The sequence below is a fragment of the Leuciscus leuciscus genome (genome assembly GCF_965113295.1).
Source record: "Leuciscus leuciscus genome assembly, chromosome: 19".
In the NCBI taxonomy this organism is placed as follows: Eukaryota; Metazoa; Chordata; class Actinopteri; order Cypriniformes; family Leuciscidae; genus Leuciscus; species Leuciscus leuciscus.
This window is the reverse complement of record NC_138743.1, coordinates 33,861,048-33,886,320: the sequence shown is the minus strand read 5'-3', so window position 1 is coordinate 33,886,320 and position 25,273 is coordinate 33,861,048. Positions and strand designations below refer to the sequence as shown.

At 36.8% G+C, this 25,273-nt stretch overlaps 1 protein-coding gene across 2 annotated transcripts in view; it reads left to right on the top strand.

The window, feature by feature from the left end:
- nbas (NBAS subunit of NRZ tethering complex) overlaps positions 1-25,273 on the top strand; it is a 187,830-nt gene that overhangs the window by 107,148 nt on the left and 55,409 nt on the right. For both annotated transcript variants that reach the window (XM_082147804.1, XM_082147805.1), the window contains 5 exons: positions 286-399; positions 2,506-2,629; positions 7,228-7,304; positions 9,540-9,677; positions 22,147-22,379. In XM_082147804.1, the coding sequence (XP_082003930.1) occupies positions 286-399; positions 2,506-2,629; positions 7,228-7,304; positions 9,540-9,677; positions 22,147-22,379 (686 nt within the window). The remainder of the gene's footprint in view (positions 1-285; positions 400-2,505; positions 2,630-7,227; positions 7,305-9,539; positions 9,678-22,146; positions 22,380-25,273) is intronic.

The following is a 25,273-nucleotide window of genomic DNA, read 5'->3' as shown; positions in this document are numbered from 1 at the left end:
GTATGCGTGTCTCTTTGTGAAGCGGTTTGTTTTTTGAGTTCCTGTTTCTGGTTCCCCAAGCCCGAGTCCTTCCTGTGAAATGGTTGATGACCCCCCACACACACACACACACACACACACACACACACACACACACACACACACGCCCGTCCTTGGCAGAAGAAGGGTCTGGCGCCTTACGAACGTTTATGAGCATGGCTGAAACATTAATGGTTCCTGCATGCGTATCTGTGAATGTTTTATGAATATTCTATGAATGTTTAATGAACATTTATCTCCTCTCAGGGACAAGCCGCGGATAGAAGCCGTTCCGGTGCGGCCAATCAGAACACAGATCTGGAGAGGCAGGGATGCAGTCCTTTCTACGAGGAGCTGTTCGACGATCCATACGTCAATACGGTGAATTTTACTACATCTCCTTCCTTCTGGTTCGCATCTGTCTGTGTTTTTCTCCTACAGCTTTATTTTCTCTCTCACTCTCAGTCATTCCCATGTCTTGCCAAAGTCACTGATGTGATAAAGGAAAATGTAAATATGAAGTTTAGTTCTGAGTGTGTATGAGGTTAAGGATATTTTGTCATTTAATCACACTCATGTTGACCTTCCTCAGTGGGACACAAAAGCAGAAATTGAATAATGTACAGATCAATCTTTTCCATGCAATTACAGTGAATCTGAAGCTTTGAAATTACTAAAATGAAACATGTATCATAATGACTTGTGTGCTATATTTCTGAAAGAACACTTTAATAGCTTTATAAGACAGACATACCAAAATTAGAGAGCTGGTGAGCTTTCTCTCAAGTACATAAAAGGGATGTCAAGAGTTTCAGTAAATAACGTTGGTCTGTTCTGAACACAAAGTTGCCATATGACCTCAGAAGACACATTTTTGAATTCAAAGAAGAAAAATTGTGTACATAAAATTACTTTTATGGGGCTTTTTTGTTATTTTGTGGTTTGACATCCCCAGTCTTCATTATATTGAAAAGTGGCCAGGATATATGGTTGAATTTTGGTTTTAGAATTTGTGTTCCTTCACAGTAGTCACTTCAGGTATGTGCATTCGCAAGCTAAGCTGGGGACACACTTAATGACTAGCTGAAACAGCCTAAGACTGAACTGAACACACTTACAGACTGTTTCCAACAACTGGAGCAGATTTAAACAACTGTCTCTGACTCATGATCAGTCCAAAGTATCAAATCACATTCATAATCGGCCTCACAGTCGTTAAGTGTGTCCCCGGCTTTAGTCTCTTTTTCTTACAACATAAAAAATTGATTTATGATAAATCAAATACATCGTTTTAAACAATTTTATCTCCATCAAAAATAACACAATCTTATAGTATAATAAATAACAAACAAACCCCATCTAGTAGGTCATTGAAATCTCTTTGGGAGGAGGACTTAAGTCCTTTATATACACAACCTGGGACCTGATCTTATAAAGGATAGATCCTTCTTCAGTTAGCTCTAGGCATAGGCTTATTCAATTGAACGTAGTGCATCATATTCATTGGTCTAGGGTGCATCTCTGCCAAATATTTCCTGAATTAGACCCCACCTGCCCTCTCTGTGTTGTGGAGCCGGCCTCTCGGTTTCATTTTTTGTGGTCCTGTCCTCCTAAGTTATTAAGGTTTTGGGGTGGAATTTTTAGTTGTTTCTCAGACATTTTTAACACCGTAATAGACCCCATTGACAGCTTTATTTGGGGATTTTCTGGAAAATGTTAAACTGGCAGCTTTAGAGATTGATAATATTGCACTTTGCACACTGTTGGCTAGACGACTTATACTAACTAATTGGAAGCTGCCATCTCCTACTTTCTGCAGTCAAACTTGAAAAGATTACATTTGGAGTTGGAATGAAACCCGATCTTTTCTTAAAATCTTGGAGCCCATTTTTAGATGACTTTACTTTAAGTAGACAAGCTCTGGATAAAACATAATTTTATTTCTTTCTTTTTTTCCTTGTTTATTTGGGTGTTTATATGTATATGCACACATTATTGTGATTTATGTTTATTTGCACATTTATTTCTGTAACAAGCTGATGCTTATACTGTGCTTGTGCTTTTCTTTAATTAAAGAAAGAAAAAAAAACATAGCATTCAAACGTTTGGGGTCAGTAAGATTTTAAATAATACTTTTATTGAGCAATGATGCATTAAATTGATCAAAACTAAAAGTAAAGACTTGTACATTATAATATTAGGCATTATGTACATTAAGGCATATTAGAATGATTTCAGAAGGATTGTGTGATACTGAACTGGAGTAATGATGCTGAAAGTTCAGCTTTGAAAATTACATTATTTTTTGATCAAATAAATGCAGCCTTACTGAGCATAGAATTTATTTATATTTTTTCAGAAACATTAAAATATGCTTTTGAATGGTAGTGTATTTTGTGTTTTTTGGGGACTGATTTGCAAAACACTTTCAGAATAAGTATGCAAAAACAAAAGTGTAATATCCCCTCTCCTCAATTTCTATTTCAGTCTGAGGATGTGTATTCCTCGTACGTCTACGCTCCTCAAGAAGACTTTGCAGAGGTTTTACTGCGGACAGGCAAACTGGCTGAAACCAACAGCGAGGGACAGAATCTCTTCCCTGCAACCGAAGGTATTACTCCTTATACAAACAAACATTTACATCTAAAATCAACTCTCATCACGGTGACTGACTAGTGGCTTCACCCGTCCCGGTTAAGCATCCGCCATCAGTCGTCTCTCATCGCCCTCTTGTTAGTCGCAGTGTCCTTGCTAGGATTGGTGTAATCTTTGGCCCCCGGGGCAGCTTCTCAGGTAGCAGCGTCTCTCTCTGATGTATCACCACTCGCCGGCTACATGTCTGGAAGAATAGCGTCATATTGATTAATTAATGTGTACTCACCGCAAGCAGACAGCAGTAAATAATGCGCACCCTCCCGATACAAGAGAGATAGCGGCTAGTCAAAATATCAAGGCCTTTTGCTTCAAGATGGATGAGGCGAATGAGAAAATCAATGCAGAGTGATGGGACGGGTGCAGGAACTTTGGTGGAAGAATGCAAATAGCGAATCTCCCTTTACCTCTTCCTTTCTTATCCTCTCTTTTAATTCCTCCTGTGTCACTGTCGCTCAGTCGCGCTCCACAGGCATAAAGTCACCTTCGTGTGGGAGAACGTGAGATGAAAGGAAAGTGCTTGCGTCGGGCTGATAATGCTAAATTAATGACCTGCACGCTAAACCGTATGCTGAATACACTTCCTATAAAACAGTCATGGCTCTTTGCTCTTGTTTAGATATTGCGCGCATGTCCTCTCTAATCTCTGTTCTTATGTGTGAAATGCTTAAAGGTTAGGAATTAGGGATGCTTTCCGCTGCTGATATGGTCAGCATTTTTTATTTTTTTCATCTGGGCTTCACACTTCTGACTATGCAACAGTATTATTTTTCATTACATTTATAGTTTTGTGTGTGTGTGTGTGTGTGTGTGTGTGTGTGTGTGTGTGTGTGTGTGTGTGTGTGTGTGTGTGTGTGTGTGTATGTGTATACGTACAGTACAGGCCAAAAGTTTGGACACATTACTATTTTTTATGTTTTTGAAAGAGGTTTCTTCTGCTCATCAAGCCTGCATTTATTTGATCAAAAATACAGAAAAAAATTTAATATTGTGATATATTATTACAATTTAAAATAATTGGTTTTCAATTCATTATACCTCAAATGATAATTTATTTCTGTGATGCAAAGATGAATTTTCAGGATCATTACTCCAGTCTATCACATGATCCTTTAGAAATCATTCTAATATGATGATTCATTATCAAAGTTGGAAACAGTTCTGCTGCTTAATATTTTTTCATAACCTGTGATACTTTTTTAGGATACTTTGATGAATATAAAAAGTAAAAAAAAAAATGTTTAAAAAAAATTACAAAAAGAAGCAAATGTTTTAAAAATATTAATGTTTTGTAACAACAATATCCACTACTGGTCAGTAATTTGGGGTCAGTCATTTTTTTTTCTTTCTTTTTTTGAAATAAATCAATACTTTTATTCAGCAAGGATGTGTTAAATTGATCAAAAGTGATAGTAAAGAAGATTTATATTATTAGAAAATATTTTTTTATTTTGAATAAATGCAGTTCTTTTTAACCTTTTATTCATCAAATATATTAGGCAGCAGAACTGTGTCCAACACTCATAATAAATCAGAATATTAGAATGATTTCTAAAGGATCATGTGATAGACTGGATGTCACATGTGACACTGAAGACTGGAGTAATGATCCTGAAAATTCAGCTTTGCATCACAGAAATAAATGATAATTTAAAGTATAATAAATTGTAAACCAATTATTTTAAATTGTAATAATATATCGAAATATTGAAAAAAATTCTGTATTTTTGATCAAATAAATGCAGGCTTGATGAGCAGAAGAAACTTCTTTCAAAAACATTAAAAATAGTAATGTGTCCAAACTTTTGGCCTGTACTGTATATATATATATGTGTGTGTGTGTGTGTGTGTGTGTGTGTGTGTGTGTGTGTGTGTATATAGGTTACACATTCTTAGAGCATGATGTTCACGTTCCTTAACCACCACTTGATTAACCAACACAAAATAGGTGTCGTTTAAGCTTATAAGCTTGGCTTTACAGTGAATATAGGGAATATAACCATCACTTAATCAGTGCTTTTAATTTTGCTGACATATTAGAAGTGCTCTGTTTTCATAGCCTGAAAGAAAATAACTGCTTTACATGAAAATGTGATCTGAAAAATCATTGTACATTAACAGACAGACTTGTCATATATCGTTGAAAAAGTCTCAACTAGCAGAATTCAAGAAGCATATTTGAGACCAAACTATACCAAACAAACATTATTTTAAGTATTATGACAGCCTCCATCTCTGATCAGCTTCTCTGTGTCGCTGTGTAAAGCCACACCTCTAGTTTTCGACGTTAAAGGGACTTTGAGGAAGGATGTGTTAAAAGAATCCGTCAAACAGCTGAAAACACTAAAACGTTTACCGTTAGCGACGCTAACACCTCTGTTATTTCAGCACACGCAAGACTCCCTCTGCTCCAGCTGTTTTTGATAACATTGTCTTGCCAAGATTATTTGACGTGCAAAATGCCTTTGATTCCATCAAAGGCTCAGAATAGCAGAATAAAACCCAACACTGTCTGCAGTTCTGTACAAAATGGGAACTGATGGGCTGCCGAAAAAATGAGTCTCACGTCACCCACTGATGGTATTTGAGAGTCTGGTGCTGCATATGTCTGCACTGCAATCTGCCTTTGTTTCTAACAGTAACGTTTCTTCACTAGCTTTGCGCATTCTGTTCATGTGAGTTAGTGCAGACTTAATGAATGCTTACACTCGTCCCACAGGGTGTTTGTGGTCAGATCCTAATTGATCAAGTTTAGCCACAATGCCTGTAAGGTTTAGTTCTCTGTTAAATGAGGTGAAGCTTACGACCTCAAGGTCATTATCACAGACACTTCACGGATGGGCATAGAACATAATCATGTGTCTTATATATCCATTGCTGACCCTTTCCTTCTCTATAACATATTTTCTTACATTTGTTACAGAAGTTATTAATCGTAGTTAAAAATACAACCGTTCATTGTTAGTTCATGTTAGCTCAGATCTATACAAATTTTGATTTTAATAATGTATCAGTAAATGTTGAATTTAACATTTAACTAAGATTAATAAATGCTTTAGAAGTACAGTACTGTGCAAAAGTCTTAGGCACGTTAATATTTTCACCAAAAAAACAATGGTTTTAAGCCAGTTATTTATATCTTTTGCTGTAGTGTGTCAGTAGGAAATATCAGTTTATATTTCCAAACATTCTTTTTGCCATTACCTGTAATAATCCAGTGAGATTTGCGTATGCACAAGGAGTCTGACAACAGCCGGTATGATCTCACCATCATCGAGTCCGTCTGTGATTACATGAAGAAACAGGAAAAACTGAGACAAACTAAATCTGTGTATATATTCATATTATTATCATATTACTATTTATCTAACCGTTGCAACATTGTGTCCTCCTTACCAAATTGTCCACACTGAATGAGAACATGTTTACCATCACAGCCCATTGGGACATATTTGATGTTAACCTTTGGGTCCCATATATGGGATTTTTATTTCTGTTCCCCTGAGAGAACGGTCCCACATATGGGATTTGGAACGGAGACGTGACATACGTTCGCACGTTGGCTGGCGCCGATGGAAGCAGCAATAACAATCTATTCAAATATAATTTTCAGACAAGTGTTATTCATATCAGACAAACATAGTGGAAGAAACTATAAAGTTTACTCTATTCTATATACAGCTGAAGACCAATCTCTTTTGTGAGCACTTAACCTTATAGGAAAAAAAAAAAAAAAAGTTTTCTTTCCCTTTGAAACATCACTTATCAGGCTTATGCTACTCTGAATAATACCTGAACTTCGGATTTTGAGCACTTCTTGCGTTGTTGTTGCTTTTGCCTCTTTATGATGACTCGCTGAATTTAGTCCTAATTTGTAAGTCGCTTTGGACAAAGGCGTCTGCTAAATGACTAAATGTAAATGTATTCTTCTCACAGTTCACTGGCCACTTTCTTACATGTATTTTCGGGAGAAACTGATGACATGCTATAAACCCGACTGACAGGACTCTCTGAAATGCTGCGCAAACAAATATAGTGGCGTCCATCTCTCGTTATAGATCAAGATTATTTATGAAGGTTTTTAAACGACAAAACACACGCGCTTACACGTCTTTGAGAATCGGAGTATCAGATAGTTTATGACACGGTGACATGAGTGTCAGTATTTTGGACCAATGAGATTCCACAGTGAACGTGTCTGTTCAGTGCAATGTCTCACAAATAGAAACCAAACCAACAACTAATTGTCCTATTACATTATTATAACCTTACTTGTTGTGTCTGGTTAGCCAGGGACAGCCTCTCGTATCTTATTGCTTTTTTAAATGATATTTTGGTCCTGGACCTGAATCTGCGTCATAGTCTCAGTATCACTGTTACAGTCACATTTCAGTTTTATGCACTGCCAATGAGAGCCATAGAGGCTCATTTTCATCCCTCTCTCTCTCTCTTCTGTCACGTCATGTTACAGTACAGCAAGGAGGTGCTTCTCTGCAGGAATAACTCTGAAATATTATTCCCTCTTTTTTTCTCTCTATCTCCTGTGTCATTTCATAGTGCTCCTTCAGCTGGCCAGTGATGCTTTTCCCAAAGATATGACACTCGCTCTGGCCTATTTACTGGCTCTACCTCAGGTGAGTTTGACTGCTCTATTTGCAGATCTCTATCTCTCTTTCTCTCATTCTGAGTGACTGTGTGTGTGCATCAGATTATGGTTTTTCATAACTATTTATTTCACTGTAGTCAAAATTGTGTGATATTGAAAGATAAAGCCATTTAAAAGTCACTGTAAATGACAGTTTTAGCCTCTGTCCTGTTACATCAGGGGCCTCCATTTGAAAGTATTATTGCATTTTCCTGATTTAGATCGGTAATCGGTTCATGCTCTAATAAAATCATCTGAAAAAAAAAAAAAAATCTTTATGGGCTTAAAATTGATAGTATGTCCCAGTGATTCCTCTCAGTTCATTATCAGGGGAAGTTTTGTTGAAATTGATGTGGTGTTAGTGTGGCCATTGTCCTCTACTGCTTTAGCCTCGATGGCCCTCAGGGGTCGAGTTCCTGAGACGTTCAGTCACTCATCCTGCTTATTATGGACATCACTGCAAGTGTCAAACGTCCCATTGTCCCACTTCTTGTTGTCACTTTATCACTAAGGTTTTTTAAGACAGGGATCAACAACAACAAATATATTTTTGTGGTCTGAACTAAAAACAAAAAACATGTAAAACAATTATTGTAGTTTGAAGTTCAATTTAGAATGAGATTTTTCTTATTTTATTTCTTTTGTGACACATCATGAGAAGTTTGAATTTTGTCTTACTTTATTTTTTACTTGTCTTTTTAATTTAGATAGTTTTTTTTTTTCAAGTTTTCATTTGAGTATTTTAGTGGCATTTTCATGTTTAATGAAGTTCATGTGTAAAGTTTTATAATATACTTTTCAGAACTAAAATTAATCTGAGGCCATTTTTAATTTATATTAATTTGTTTAGATTAATGCTTTTAGCCTCAGTTTTTCCTTATTTTTATTTCTCATTTTTGTTCATAATAATTTCATGGCAAACAAATTACACAGTCTCAAAGTGTCTAAACACACTTGTTTTTGCTCACTCTTTCCACATATACTGTAAATGCCAATTCACACTATAATATACATATAAATGCCAAATCAGTGGTTTTGGACACAGTGCTGTATATGCAAAAAGTCTTAAAGGTAGGGTATAGGCAAGTTTTGGAGCGGCTAGCAATAGCAAGCTAGCTTTGAAAGCATAATATCCCACCCTCCCTTCACAGCTCTCCAAAACGTCACGAGATGAGAGACGGCGCACCTCATGTCTCAAAGCACATTACATGACAATAATAATGAACATAAACGACTTAAAGAGCGCTGACCTGTACCACCTGACTGCTGCAGGGTCATTTCGGCATTGATAGTGCTGCCATTGAAACTCATAAATTCGAGTCACGAACAGCTCAGAATATAACTCTCTGCTCTTGACTGAATGACTTTTGTAACTTTAATAAAGATTCATCTATATTTAATTTATACAGCGGAGATTATGCAGTGCTATTTTACATTTGATTACTTTATTCAAATTTCTGTACCTTCTGTACTACTGTTGAAAACCACTGTTGTATCTTCTTTGTTCTGTGCTATTTGTAATTGGATTATTTGTTCTTATTTCATTACTGACTGTTTACTCGTCTTTAATAATAATTTACATTAATTAGACTAGCAGTTTTTGCTGTAGTATCAAAATTGTAATAGAGAATTGTGATATTTTTACTGGTATCAAAACCTTTGAACCATCCAGGCCAGTAGAAAAAGTCCTCAGCATTGAGCCCTGCTGAAGCACTGTGCGATTAAAGTCCCCCTGCAGTCAATCATTTCATCCCTTAAAACTCATCTTTGATCACCAAAATGACATATTTAAAAGTTTTTTTTCTTCATGTCTTAAAATAGCTTGAATGTAACCTTGGCTCATTTAGTATTGGTTCTATGAATATGCAAATTAGCCCCGCCTCCACTCACTCACACCAGCTCAGAGATCCACTCGATGACGTGATTGGTTACAAGGTAGTTTGTGACGTCAGAAACACCAGCGATTTCATGGCTGTCTTTGGTTCACTGCAGTTTTAAGGAGAAAACACTCAGCAATGGAGTCGCCATGCATTAATTCAACCAATGAGATTCACAATCTTTTAGTTTCTTCATAATGTATTTAAAAATGTCAAATGCAGTGAAAATGGGCATCGTATCATATCGACCTCGCTCTGGAACAAGTGGTGTTGGTGCACCCCTATTGAAAGCCAAATGAGATTGGTGTACAGTGTGAACACACGTCTTTGTGTTTCTTCTGTTTCAGGTGTTGGATGCTAACGCGTGTTTTGAGAAGCAGCCTCCGTCGGCACTGTCCCTGCAGTTAGCGGCGTATTACTACTCTCTTCAGATCTACTCCTGCCTCGCACCCTGCTTTAAAGACAAGTGCAGCCCACTTTACCGGGTAAGCGTGCACATACACTTTTCTCTCTGTCACCCTCCATTCCACAGCCATTATTCTTTATCTGGCACTATAGCAAGTTTCCAAACACTTACACGAGTCAAGAACAGAATTCATTAGCGATACAATAAAAGTTCTCACCTTGAAACGGCCTGATAAAACGGTATCAGCTTTTTCTCTCTCTTTGTTTTGCCCATTTCTCTGTACATTCCCCCTCTGTCTGTTTTGCACGTCTTCTATGGTGTCATTCTTTTCCTCTTTTCTTGTAATATTTCAGGTTTATCTGCATTACACATGACAGCACTTTACCGCTTCCCTGCAAATTTTTGCATCTTCTCTCTGCACGCCTCTTTTCTCATTTTTCCTGTTACTCTCTCCCTCCGTTCCATTATCATAATTCCATCTTTCATTTTCACCCTCTGTTGCACCTCAGCATCTCTCCCTCTCATTCTCTCTCTCTCTCTCTCTCTCTCTCTCTCTCTCTCTCTCTCTCTCTCTCTCTCTCTCTCTGTCTGTGTGTTATAATGATGCCCTCTCATTTCACTTTGAGAGTTGTTAGCTAACGGGGAAGGAACACTGTCTCCGTCTTCTCTCTTCACACCGTGTTTTTCCTGACCACATGACTCACAAAAAAACACCTCATTACGATGATCTCTAACATCCTCATCATGAAGGTCGGCGTTTATATGCTTGTTGGCTAACACTTCATAAAACCTATAAAGCATCATGAGCAAACATCAAGTCTTCAAGGTTTCTCACAGGAATTCTCAAAGTAAAGTGCGTAATGATGATGGTAATGCGAGTAATGATTGTGTGGCACTTTACAAAGATAGCGTACCAGATTAAGTCTTTCTTTTTGTACAAAGAAGTGCTTAACCTTCAGAAAATGTTGATCAGCAACTGTCAGGATTTCAAACTAAATATTATGTTTTATATTCTAACATTTTTTTATGAAGATTGGAAGACGTAACATCTAAATTAGTGCTGTCAATTAGTTAAAAAAATAAAATAAAAAATAATCGCACATTTTTTCTGTAATTAATCGCACCTAACATCAAAATCTGTAATGTCATTTTTTTTTTTATCTCCAAATGAATTTTCGTCTCCAAAGACCATATATTTTAAATATTTGTTTAATGGCATTTTTGCACCATGAATGAAGGCCAACATCACCAATACCAATTTCTGGGGATAAAATGAGCAATTATTGCCATTCAACATTACAGTATAACTGAAAGTCATAATTTTAACATAGTAGTCCTAAACTGCAAAATATCACATTGTTTTTATTTATCATGTATTACCAATTACAGAATATTAAACATTCTTATAAAAACTTTTAATTGAAGTGAACTTAAAACAATATTCACATAAAACCATTATATAAATAAACTGCTTCAGGAAGTGAAAAAACGGATGCTGCGTTAATTGCATTAATTATTGGTAATGCGTTAAACAGCAAAAATGGATCACAGCTATTAACGAATTAATTTTGACAGTCCTAGTCTAATTAGTTTTTTTATATCAATTGAATGTAAATTGTATAATGAATTTAATTTAATTTCAGATGTGGGATGTTTGCAACTTGCTACTTTTACTGCTAAGTTCATTTTATGATATGTAATAGTTTATTTGACATTATGGTAACGCTTCAGTATGGGAAACTATTAACTACAACTTTTGCCTCAATAAACTCCTAATTTACTGCTTATTAATAGTGAGGTAGATTTTGTAGTGTTTAAGTTGAGGTGTTGGGTAGGGTTAAGGGATGTAGAATAAGGTCATGCAGAATAAGGCATTAATATGTGCTTCATAAGTACTTATAAACAGCCAATATCCTAATATGCAAGTTAGGGTTAGGGTTAGAATTGAACCCTAAAACAACACGTTACCAACATTATAGCAAAACGTCAAACATTTTTCAACATTTTTGTGCTTTTAGTTCCTTTTTGCTTGTGCCTTTTGATCCTTTAAAGAAACTAAATGGACAACCTAATTTATTGTATTAGTGGAAAGTGCTATGTCGGAGTAAAAACGTCTTTCTCTCCACTGATTGAAACTTGATATTTGTTCAAAAGTTTGGATTCAAAAGTTTGGATTCGTCTTGAAAATCATGAAGTCGAAGGGCAACTTCTGGTCTGCTTGTAAAACTAATGTTATAGTCATTAAAAAAGTGAACTTTGACTGTGCCCCTACATTTTTGAGACTTTGACTCCTGAAAGATGCAAGCGTAGAGCCTGCACTGAATTCAGAAGGGAAGCCTAGAAGTGCACAAGTTTTATTGGATGGTGATTGCGGAGCCTGCGAATGTTGACTCAAACTGAGAAAGACTTTAAGTACAAATACTGTGTCACAGCTTCTCGGTTTCTTCATTTACATTATAACATTGTGTATAAAAAGTGGTACAGACTGTAAATATAAATGGTGAATCCATTTCAATATGTACACAAAACGGAAGAGATTTTATGATCTCATGTTTTCTAAAATATGGCTTAGAAAAGGAGACAAACAAGGAAAGAAAATGAGTTGGAAGCGTATATTTTAATATTTAAACAAAGTTTCAGTGAGCACTTGTCTTCTGCTGACACAAGATTGGCAGTTTGAAGACATTTAGTTTTAATGAACTAGACCTGCAAGCTAATTCTGTGAACTCAAGTCATTAAACTTTTTGCTCTCGTGAGCTTGAAACCGTCTGTGTTTGTTTCAGAGTCTTTACACAGCTCGTTTCTGAGAGCTGTCACTTAGTTATCAGCTCTGTGCTTTAGCTACAGGCTGAACAGGTTGGATGACAAAACAACACAAGGAAACGTTCTTGTAATTATATCCCAGTGTGAAAAATATAAAGCAGCACTGTGGCTCCGTCATAGTTTTACAGAGATCACAGATACGAAGTCACGGTTTCCAGGAAGATGAAGTGCTTGTAATGTGTAAAAAAAAAAAAAATGTTTTTGCATTTATTTAATTAAAAATGAAAATTCTGTCATGTTGTTCCAAACCTGTATGACTTTCTTTTTTACAAAACAAACAAAAAATATATTTCCAAGAACAATGTGTTCCAAACAACACTGGACCTCTTTGACATTCATTATTGTGTTTCAAAATAGCTTCTTTTTGTGTCCGAAGAAAGAAATTCATTCCGGTTTGGGACAACATGAGGCTCAGTAAATGATTTTAGAATTAGCATTTTTGAGTAAACATTCCTTTAAAGTCAAGCTATTTTTCTATTTTTCTTTTCTTTTCTATTGTCTGTTTCAGATAGCCCTGCCTCTGAATGATGCATAAAAACAAAAACAAACTGAGATTTTTCGATTTACATGTCATTTGGTCCATAGTTATTATAGTTATTTATACTACAGGGCCGTTGAATGCTTGAATCTGATTGGTTGACGAACGTTCTAAGGTGTGCATTATTTTCAGGGAAACGCACGGCTAAAGTAGTTCCAGGCAGGTCTTGACCGCATTACAGTTCCATATCACTTCGCGTAGTCAACTGTAATAACGGAAAATAGGATACAATTCATAACAAGAAAAAGCATTTCGCCCCATGCGCTTGATCTGCAATTTTCAATGTCTAGCTTCACAATCAATAGAAACATGCAGTTTAATTTGAATAAATAAACTATAAAGTCCTATCTATAATCAATAGAAAATTAAACTGAATATATGCTAAATAAATGGATAGTCCTGCAGCACGGATTTTTATTGCAGATAATAACAAATAAATAATTATTGATAGGCCTACTTGTTAAAAGGGCTTTGGGTTTCATTTATTTGGCTAGTCTACTGTCATCTGTCAATAATAGAAAAAAAAAAGAATTAACGAATTAATTAAAACGATTGAATTAATTAATAAATAATAATATTGACGCACATGCTTTTCTGTCTCATTTATGCAACATCTCTCTCTAATAACTGCATTAATAACTGCATAAAGCCGGTAACACACTTTAAGGCCGGTTATGAATGTAATTTGATACTTTGACTGATCATGTCCAAACGCGTGTTCAGCGCGTTCAGTCTGTGTTCAAAGTCGGTGTTTAAAATCTGCTGCAGTCGATGAACCAGTCAGAGAATGTGTCAGCTAGTCGTGTGACCCCACCATTAGTCTGCTATCAGCGGCTCAAACCTCCGTTACTAACTCTGAAATGACGTTTTGGAATTAGCAACGGAGGCATGGGATTAGATGCGTAAGAAATTAGTCCTACATACAAGAGCGTTTTAATGACAAAAACTTTACAAACGTCTTGAAATACATAATCTGAACAATGTTTCGAGGTGTGGTAACTGTAGTATAAGCGGAATAATTGACTTCAGGCCGTTGAATTATTAGAAAAATAATGCACACCCGAGGTGTAACGGCCACTCCGCTTCGCGTCGTGACCGCATTACCACCTCGGGTGTGCATTATTTTTCTAATAATTCAACGGCCTGTCGTCAATTATTCCTTACTTGGTCCATAATTACACTAATGTTCAAAGGTTTGGGGTCAGCGAGACTTGTTTTTGAACAAGTTTCTTATGTTCATCAAGCCTGCAATTATTTGATCAAAAATACAGTAAAACAGTAATTTTGTGTAATTATTCACTGAAAAGTCAGCTGGTATCTTGTATCTATTCAGCAGAAAATGAGTATTGGATGCGTTTCAGATATTTCAGTATCGATATATATATATATATATATATATATATATATATATATATATATATATATATATATATATATATATAAAAAAAAAATTTTTGACAACACTACATTACACACAGTTTATTATTTCAGATGTCCTTTTTAAATACTACAATTGAAAACATTTATATATTATATACACAATTCAATCCGCCAAAGTGGCTAGTAGAAATGACTGCGTTGCACGCCACTACTGAAACCCACCCAGAATCAGCGGGGGTTAATAATTGTATTATTATCAAATATATTTGTATATATATTTTATAATTATAAAATGTAATGCATTCCTGTGATGGTAAAGCTGAATTTTCAGCAGTCTCTGAGTGCAACAAGGCCTGCCCACTTTTTAAGCGACTTTGGTTCCGGAAGTTTTTTTTCCATTCATTTCTCCCATAGAGATTGTAAAGTCTTCATTAAAGCATTATAAACCATGAACCAAGCCAACCAGCTACGAGGTGAATCATAAACTTACAAACTTTGATTTGAAGCACAAAAGTATTGAAAATCGGACAAAAAAATACAAAGGTACACGACTGTGGAAAGATCTACAATCCCATGAAGCATTGCGAACAGCATAATCAAAGTTGAAGTTGAAATGGTGCGGATTGACGACTTTAACAGCAGCAGATACCATCGATTAACAACCTCATAGCTCACAGTTGGTCTGCCGTTAAAGGTTTATAAGTTATCGTTGAAGGTTAAACGAGTTTTTACCGTCTGTTGCTCTATAACTTCAGTGTCACACGATCCTTCGGAAATCCTTCTAATATGCTGATTTAATTCTCAAAAACATTTATTATTATCAATGTTGAATCCTCTTTTGAATCCTCTTTGATGAACAGAAAGTTCAAAAGAACAACGTTTGTATGAAACGGAAATCATCTGTAACATTAAAAATTCTGGACAGGCAGGACAGAAACCCGAAACGCTGAAGTACCTGAAGGAAGCGTGAACTGTGAGGTCCCGTGTTGGCGTTTCGCCCTTGAGCGCAGCAGTTAATCCCAGGGCTGCTCCGGGTTCCTGCCAGGAGTGCACAATAAACACAACACCCGCTGAAAAAGCACACTCAAATAAGGCATGCCACAAGTCTATTATTTGTTTTCATTTGATGTGCTTTTAGCATTGTTACGATTGCGCCTCGGCAGGGAAACTAATGACAGACCCTTAAGTTACTCATTTAAGCCTGTTTCTGTCCCAACTGGAAATTTTGAATGGCCTTCCCTTTTAAAGAGCAATACAGAAGGTCATGGATGGAAATGATTTTTTGTTGATGTTTTCAAGGTTACAGTTCGCCGGATTCACGGCCAAACGCTGCCCACAGGTGCACTCAGAGTGATTTTGTTTTCCAAGGAAAGCTGGGGTAATAAGTGGCTAGTGTTTAGTGTACACCGTATAGCAATTCGCACATCTGCACGAAACGCACTCTTCTTAATGGATTGTAATGTTCCTCTGTGTTGGTTAAATGCTAGAGAAAAATCCATTATCGCTGATGGAAAGAGAAAGATTATGATGTTCTCTGTGTTTTATTTCCACCTGTTCTCTTTCCAAGTGACATTTCGCGTTGTGTTTGCTACTGTGTGTTGAAGGAGACGGTCTTGCGGCAGGCAACAGGCCTCAAACGCCCCCATCATTTGTACCTCTTCAAATTCTCATCGGCTCATCCATTTGTCTCTTCATTTGCCTTTTCTGGCTCTCTCTGCCTCTCCACTCATTTCTTTCATGGTAATCCATTTATCCTTCCTTTTCTCTTAATTTAAACCTCCTCATTCTCTCGCACACGACACACGATTTCTCTCTCTAGCCCGTCACACATCCATTCCTGTGCTTTCCTTCGCCCTCTCTCTGTTTTTTTTTCCTCAAGCAGATCCCCCTCAGACATCATCACTATCACAGGCAGCACATGTACGTGTTGTTATTGAAAGCAAGTAGGTCTGTAGGAGCGTGCAGTCGGGCCTCTGGATGAATTCGGCTCCATCTGAAGCGGCGCACTGCCTTTGCATTGCAAATTAAGCCCAACAAGATGTTTCTTTCAAATCTAAGTGCATAATTATGTTCTCTGTGTAGGAATGAGACTGTGATCCTGTTGTACTGTGACGCCCTACTAACAGTGAGCAAGTGTTTTCTCCCGCAACCGGTGTTGTTTTCTGTTCCCGATTTTGTCGAAATGGAAAGCAGCGCATGCTTTAAATGGGAGAGGTGCATCCCTGGAAAAGCATGCTTTCCACTTTTATTTGCCCAAGGAAAAGATCTGTGATCTCTTGAATTACTTCAGTTTAGAGGGATCTTTGTGTGTAAATTAGTCTTTGATATAGTGTAGTGTAATGTTTGTTCTAGTTTATTTAATTTACTAAAAATTTACTTTTTGTTCAAAATTCTACTCTGCGTAGTTTCGTTCGTTAAAATCAATCCACATTAAAACTTTCAAAAAGTGTTGGTAAATATGAATAGAAGATACATTTTTTATAAGTAGTTTTTGAGATTTGGAAGTTTGGACAAAGCCTATGCTATACTGTACATAGACATTTCAGATTAAATGTTATTTAAAATGATTTGTTTTTTACTAACTTGCAAACATAAATGTCAGAGTGTAAAGTTAAAACTCTTTGTTTGACTTTGTTCAGAACAACGTTCTCTGTGTGTTTTTATATTTTTTTTATTATTTTTTTTTATTATTTTTTTTACAACAGTAAAAGAACTTCTAATCTATTTTTATATAGTCTTCAGTGTCACATGTGCCTTCCGACATCATTCTAATATGTTGTTTTTGCGCTCAAGAATAATTTCTTATCAATGTTGAAAACAGTCGTTCTGCTTAATATTTTTGCAGAAACCGATACATTTTTATCAGGATTCTTTGATGAATATAATGTTCAAAAGAACAGCATTTCTTTGAAATGGAAATCTCTTGTAACATCATACCTGAATTTTCTGTCACTTTTGATCAATCTAATGCAATCTTGCTGATTTAAAAGTTACTTTATTTAAAAATGAAAAAAAATCTTGCTGACCCCAATCTTTTGAACCATAATTTGTGTGTATATTTGTAATTTAAATAATTTAATCAATTATTATAGATACTATAATCAATTATTATAATTAAAAATAGCTACATGGATTCCATTAAATCTTTTTAAATAAAAAAAAAAATAGATCCAATAAATCCATTTACTACTTTTTTGGATTTACTACAGATATGATTACAGTACCATAATACATACTGTAGGGCCATATCTTGCACCCAGCGCAATTGACTCTGTACAGCGACGCATGTATCATTCCTATTTTGCACCCGCGCACAGCGGACTTTTCCCCCCACAGATGCACGTCGGTAAACTAGGAAATGCACTTGCGCTCCCCGGGGCGGTTCAGCGAAAAGAGGAGGCGTGTTCCGGCGCAAACGTTCCCTGGTGCTATTTTGCAGTTTCAGAAAACAATTCCGCCACAGACCAGGAAAAACCTAGTCTAAAGTCAGTGGCGTATGTTATTCATATGCTATTTTAAGCCATAATCAATGTAGTGTGTGCACAACGCGCATGCACTTTGATTCTCTCATCTACACAGAAGCAGCAGTTTTCATTTTTGCAAATCATACATTATTACAAGGAAAAAATATTACCACACGAGGGAAATCATTCGTTGTGTCCATGAAGATGTGAAAAAATAGGCATAAATCTAGCTTACACATTTACCCAAATTATTATACGCCTGTTTAACCGAAGCTAATTTGGGTGCGTTTCTCCATCCCCAATGTCACTTCTCTGTGTTTTACAGCCTTGGCGAGAACGTCGGTCTCCTCGGCTGTGAACCGCTCCTGGTCTGGCAAATCCGCCATTATAATAGCAAACCGCCATGGAACAAGCGCGCCTGCTCTTAAAGGGAATGTGAGATGTTGCTCTGATTGGTTTATTTCACGTTAAGCCCAAACCACACCTATGAGTAATGAAGCTACTTCAGACCAACACATTTTAGATTTGCGTCGGGCGCAAGAGTAATTTATCCCGCCGGTATAATAGCAACAGCGCCCAAGACCCGCCCACAAAGTTACTTGCGTTTCGCACTTGATACTTGCGTTTCAGATCGTTAAAATAGGGCCCATAGTATATAACATTTAATTACCCAATCTGTCACTTAGTATTGTTGCTTACAGTACATCATCATTAAGTTGTGAATTAAAAATGCTTATTTGCATTTCTGAATTATCGTCCCATCTGTATCTATTGCTTTGATTGTAATCTCCCTTGATGGTGTTTATTAAGTGATTCTGGGGTGAAATCCCTCACTCGGTCAGGGCTGGTTAGCTGAATCGCCCCCTGTAGGGTTTGAATTGCCAAACCTTCGATTACCAGCCCAGATCTACTATACAATGCATCCATTCCCTGATGTGGAAAAACAGACAGAACTCCAGTAAGATTATACTTTGGCAAGACAGCTAAAAGACTACATTTGGTCTTTGAAATCTACTTACAGAGATATTGTTGCTTGATAAACACGTTATTAACGATTGCCGCATTTACAGCCAGTGCCGCGTCTGTCGTACACAGCGCGAGCGTGTAATTTAATATTGCATTCTGAGTACCAGCGAGGATGCAGTGATTAGTTACCAGCTTTTTATTTGATGCTGATGGATGTTGCTTTTAACACACCATGTGCTTTTGTGTGTGTGTGTGTGTGTGTGTGTGTGTGTGTGTGTGTGTGTGTGTGTGTGTGTGTGTGTGTGCATTAGCCATCAGTAGGCGAAGCTTTAATCCTTTTAAGCAAACTCCTTTTCATAATAAAGCCCCATCCAGCCAGATCTTTGGTGGTTGCAGTCGAGATGCTCAGTGTGTGTCGTTCTGTCTTTGAGAAGGGGAATCAAAATGTTGTTTAGCATAATTGTCAGAGTGAGAGCAAGACAGCCAAACCACAGAGTACACAACTGTTCATCATAGCCTGCAGCAAACATATTCAGCCCACCTATGCGCTCATTATATTTAAATAGGTGTTTGTAAGCCATACTGTTTTTCAGCCCAAACCTTTTGAGTGTTTTTAGATGCCGCAGTTATCATTATTTTGATTTGTGATTTCAAAAAATTGTGTGTATGATCAAGCATTAGATTATTTTTAGGCCATTCAGGGAGGCACCAAACCGACCACCTCTGCACTCTCGCACACACACCTGTGGACGTTTAGCATAAATAGATGGCGATGCGGATGCAAAATACGATACGCCTGTTATTTTACCGCACTGAAGACTACAAACATGCAAATATGCACTGAACCTCGCACATTAACCCATCCAAAAAGGTCTTTTAACATCATTAGAGGTAATTACCGTCTAAAACCCGCCTGGATTCTCGGACATGTCTACCGCAGGGTCGGTTATTATAGTTCACATGCCTGATTGCATGCGCACAAAACACAGGGCAGGTGTGAACAACAGGAAGAGCAAAAGATGGATAGGAATTGACGGATAAGCTACAGGCTGAATCTTGCTTGTGGTTGGATTCTCACTCTCTAAAGACGAAGTACAAGAGAGACAGAAAGGGAATAGCTGGATAAAGATGTTTCATCATGAAAGAGCTTGTCTCGGAGAGGGGGTTCAAATGCTCGCCATATCCATCCATCATGTCTCTTTTCTGCATCCCACAGATCAGTGGTTCACAACCGGTGACCTAAAAATGAGTTGAAGGTCTGTTCTGGTCACGGACAGCGGGGCGAAAACTATTTTAAATGCAGCTAACCATAAAATTGTACCTAGATTCATGTGTCAGTTGGTAGAAGTTGGCAGACTAGAAGATGCCAATAGGGTCAATTAAATTATGTTGGACTGGGGGTAAAACCAGTACTGATTACCAGGGCCCCAATGGGAGAGAGGGCCCTTGAAAAGTCTGTAATATATTTTATTTTACCTGGATATTTTCATTTCCTAATTAAATTTCACAATGAATGTCAGATGAAATGTAAAGTTATAACTTGGTTGATTGGCTGACTGGTCCCCACCCCTTGCTAATGCGCCAAATGGTTTAGTCCATCTGCACGCATTTTGTTTATGTTAGTTAGTTGAGCATCTGGTGGAGCGCAAACTTATTTTTACATTTACATTTATGCATTTGGCAGACGCTTTTATCCAAAGCGACTTACATTGCATTATCCTATACATTTATACATAGGTATGTGCAATCCCCTGGGATCGAACCCACAACCTTGCGTTGTTAACGCAATGCTCTTACCACTGAGCTACAGGAAAGCTATAGGAGCTCTTATAGGAGCTCTATAGGTGCTCTTACCACTGAGCTACAGGAAAGCTATAGGAGCTCTTATATGAGCTCTATAGGTGCTCTTACCACTGAGCTACAGGAAAACTTATGCTGTAGAAATGTCTTTCTCAAAGAAAGCCAAATCAGACCACCAAAAAAGAAAGGAAAGACAGGAGAAGGAAAGAAAACAAAATGAGGGGAAACAATTGGTAACTGACTTCTTTTCAAAGAAAGGTGAGCACAAACTAGAACACGAAATCTATAGTGCTAAACTGCTTGAATATCTCTGCGATCATTAGTGCTAAAAGTGAACTGAGACGACCCATTGAAAGAGCAGAACATACACTTTCAGATGATAATTTGGTTATACATGTAATCTGAGGTAAAGGCTAAATAAATAAACTGTACACTAACAATGTTAATAACCATTATAATAGCCTAAATTGAAACCTGTTTAAGTTTAAATGAATAGGCTATAATATCTAAAATTAGCAATAATTAGCAATTTTATAGCCTACATTGGGAGTTATATATACAAATTGAGGAACATCAGGTCTGCCTATGCATAGGGCCCGGGATCTTGTGCTACGCCCCTGACTAGGACATACTTGCTATGAGGATAAACCAGTGGTGTTATTGTTCATTAAAACTAAGAAATGAAAAAAAAAAAAAACATGTATTTTTCTTAATCCACTGTGTTTTCTGTCTCTCCTCCCTCTATCCTGCTCTGGTCTTTATCTGCGTTAACACGCCTCTCTGTCGTTGTGCTTCATTTCTTTTAAAGTTTTTATTTTCTTCTGCCTTGTTCTTCACCTCTCGCTCTCTTTTTACTGTCTTTTTTTACCTTGCCGTATTGTCAGCTCAGAACATGTGCTGTTTGGTCAGAGTTCAATAATACACAATCCCACACAGCGTCCCATTATCAGATTCTGTAATCGCACTCATGACATGTCGTTGTAATAATTTCCATATAGATTAGTGTGTAATCATTCTATATTCTGTTCTTCTGTCAAGGCTCTTAACCTGTTCATTTCTCTTCGTGGCAGACTGAATTACACTGAATTCAAATTCTTACTTAGCATAACAATTGCAATGATGTACCGTAGACCACAGGATTGGAGACAATATACAGGTCGGGAAGTGTGAGACCACTTTATAAATCTGATATTCTGAATTTAGTTTAAACCTGGAAAGAAAAAAAGAAAATGTATTATATTCAGTGGAACTGTTGTGCTACTAATGTCATCAAGCTGGAGTTTTATTCCAAAAGTTCTTTGCGTAATGAGTTTATCATCATCAGACTTTTAACAATTTTAAACAAGTACATTTGAAAAAATATATATATTTGAAGATTATTTATTTGTATTTATTTTATTAATGATTGATAGATTCCACCTTGTTCTTTATGATTATTCCTATGAATCTAATAGGTGTGAGAAATATAATTACTCTCCCTACTGTTTTAAATCAAATCTTTGTGTTTGTAAAGTTGAATGGTTTTTGAATTGAGTCGTTGTAGTTGTTGTAGTCTTACATGTCTTGTTTCTATGTAGGCGGATCCGAAGGGGCTGATACGTCTTGTGACCAAGCATGTGACAGACCATGCTGGATGCAATTGGAATGATGAGGAACTGCAGGCCCTGATTGGTCAGTTGCAACTATACAGTGAAAGACTGACAGACTTTACTCAGGCTCAGGTCCTACAGGGACTCGGCCGTGGAGTCGATGTCCAGAGATTTAGCAGCGACAACCAGTACAAGAAAGAGACTATTCTGGGCCTGGCTGAGTAAGTATTGTGTGCCCGTGCCACATCAAAAACATATGAATGCTAGTATATAGTGATCTCAAGAAAACTATATATATATATATATATATATATATATATATATACATATATATATATATATACATACATGCATACATACATACATACATACATACATACATACACACATATACATATACATATACATATATATATACACATACATACATACATACACAGTACAGGCCAAAAGTTTGGAAACATTACTATTTTTAATGTTTTTGAAAGAAGTTTCTTCTGCTCATCAAGCCTGCATTTATTTGATCAAAAATACAGATTTATTTTATTTTTTAATATTGTGATATATTATTACAATTTACAATAATTGGTTTTCAATTTATTATACTTTAAATTATCATTTATTTCTGTGATGCAAAGCTGAATTTTCAGGATCATTACTCCAGTCTATCACATGATCCTTTAGAAATCATTCTAATATTCTGATTTATTATGAGTGTTGGACACAGTTCTGCTGCTTAATATATTTGATGAATAAAAGGTTAAAAAGAACTGCATTTATTCAAAATAAAAAAATATTTTCTAATAATATAATTTATAAATCTTCTTTACTATCACTTTTTTATCAATTTAACACATCCTTGCTGAATAAAAGTATTGATTTATTGCAAAAAAAGAAAGAAAAAAAGTGACTGACCCCAAATTACTGACCAGTAGTGTATATTGTTGTTACAAAAAATTTCTATTTTTAAAACATTTTCTTCTTTTTTTTTCTTCATCAAAGTATCCTAAAAAAGTATCACAGGTTATGAAAAAATATTAGGCAGCAGAACTGTTTCCAACTTTGATAATGAATCATCATATTAGAATGATTTCTAAAGGATCATGTGATAGACTGGAGTAATGATCCTGAAAATTCAGCTTTGCATCACAGAAATAAATGATAATTTAAAGGATAATAAATTGAAAACCAATTATTTTAAATTGTAATAATATATCACAATATTCAATTTTGTTCTGTATTTTTGATCAAATAAATGCAGGCTTGATGAGCAGAAGAAACTTCTTTCAAAAACATTAAAAATAGTAATGTGTCCAAACTTTTGGACAGTAACTGTATATATAATGGTAAAGTCATACACTCTCGAATAACAGGAATGGAAATTATGAAGTGACCTTTTGCCCAGATTACAATTTAGCACACTCTTGACATTCACAAAGAATGTGTGTGGAGTTGAAAAAGAATGACGCATCTCCAACATCTTTTAATCTGTCTGTCCTCTGAATATAGTCCGGCCGACTAGGTTTTCTCAGTGTGTTCCGCACGTTTCCTCACAGTCGGCTGAAATTAGTCCTCTTCTGCGTGTTTTTCCGGCCGATTCGCCATGTCGAATCGGCGTCGAGCCGTCGGTGAGAGAGAGAACTCTGATTGGCTGTTCAGCTTCATCGAGTCAGTGCACGAGAATAATATCAAAACAGCGAGAAGTCAAGACGTTACAGATAGAAGGCTGTTCTAATGTTACGTCATCTTGCCTGAGTGTTCCTCTGCGAATATTTCAATATCAACATGAGCGGAGTGGAATAAAGAAAGTGTTTAGCAGGATTGATATTCAAGCACGCACTGCTTTGTTTATGGTTTGTGCATCTGCAGCGTCGGTTTCCCTTTTTGAATGACGAATATAGACGAATATATCTTCAGAAATAGACAGTTGTCTCATTTACACGCAGGCGCAGAACGCGCAATCTAGCTGACAGTCGGCTGTAGTTCTCTCGCTGTGTTCAAGTGCAGCTTTTTTAGTAAGTCAGTCAGTCAATTTTATTTATACAGCATATTTAAACATAGCAGACAGTCCAAAGTGCTGAATAAAGTAAAGAAAAAAATCAAATAAAAGAAAAGAAAACAGAAGCAAGATAATATTAAAATGCCAGGGAATAAAGATAAGTTTTTAATTCAGATTTAAAAAAAAAAGCAATCGAAGGTGCAAGGCGGATGTCCAGGGGTAATTGGTGCCATAGACGCGGGGCGGCAACAGCAAAGGCTCCATCTCCCTTAGGGTGCTTTCACATCTGTGGTTCGGTTCATTTGGTCCGGATCAAGGGCGAAAAATGATACTTTGTAGCATTTTTAAGGCGTTTTGGTTCCTTTTCACACCACACTGATCGCTCTGGTCCGAATCAGTTTATGAGTTGATAAAACGGACCAAAATGCAGTCACGTGACAACATCCACATCACTCGGAACACATTTCCATAACTGCACTTCGTTTGGTCAGAATTAACGTGCGAGAAAATTCCAACAAAACTCCCGGAAGTAAACAAAGAGGTGGAAAATCCGGCAGACAGATAACACGCCGCTTTTACTATGGAGAGACGACTGCGTGGGCTGATTGTATCCCTGGTCATATTTTATTATATAGTTTGTCTACACCACTTTAGACAAACAATAATATTTGAGAATGAACCAAGGATGCGGCTCGAAAATAATGTTAATAATAATTTCAATCTGGCTCCGCACCTCCTCACACCTCCAAGTTTGTCCACGAGCTGCAAACTGTCAACAAACATTTCTCCTCATCCCATAATGCACAGCGCAGACCGACTACGGCAACTGGCTTAGTCCAAAAATGCGCAGTTCTTTGGCAGTTGGTTCTGTTCGAGGTCGGATCACGTTCTCACCACAAACGAACCGCTCCAGAGTTCGTTTCAAAGCGTACCGAGACCACCTCTTCCAGGAGGTCTCGGTACGCTTGTTTGGTCCGCTTTTGGTGCGCACCGAGTGCGATTGCTGCATTCACACCTGCCCAAACGAACCGCTCCAATGGGGACAACGAACTCTAGTGCGATTCAACCGAACTAAATGAGGCAGGTGTGAAAGCACCCTTAGTTTTTAGACGGGAG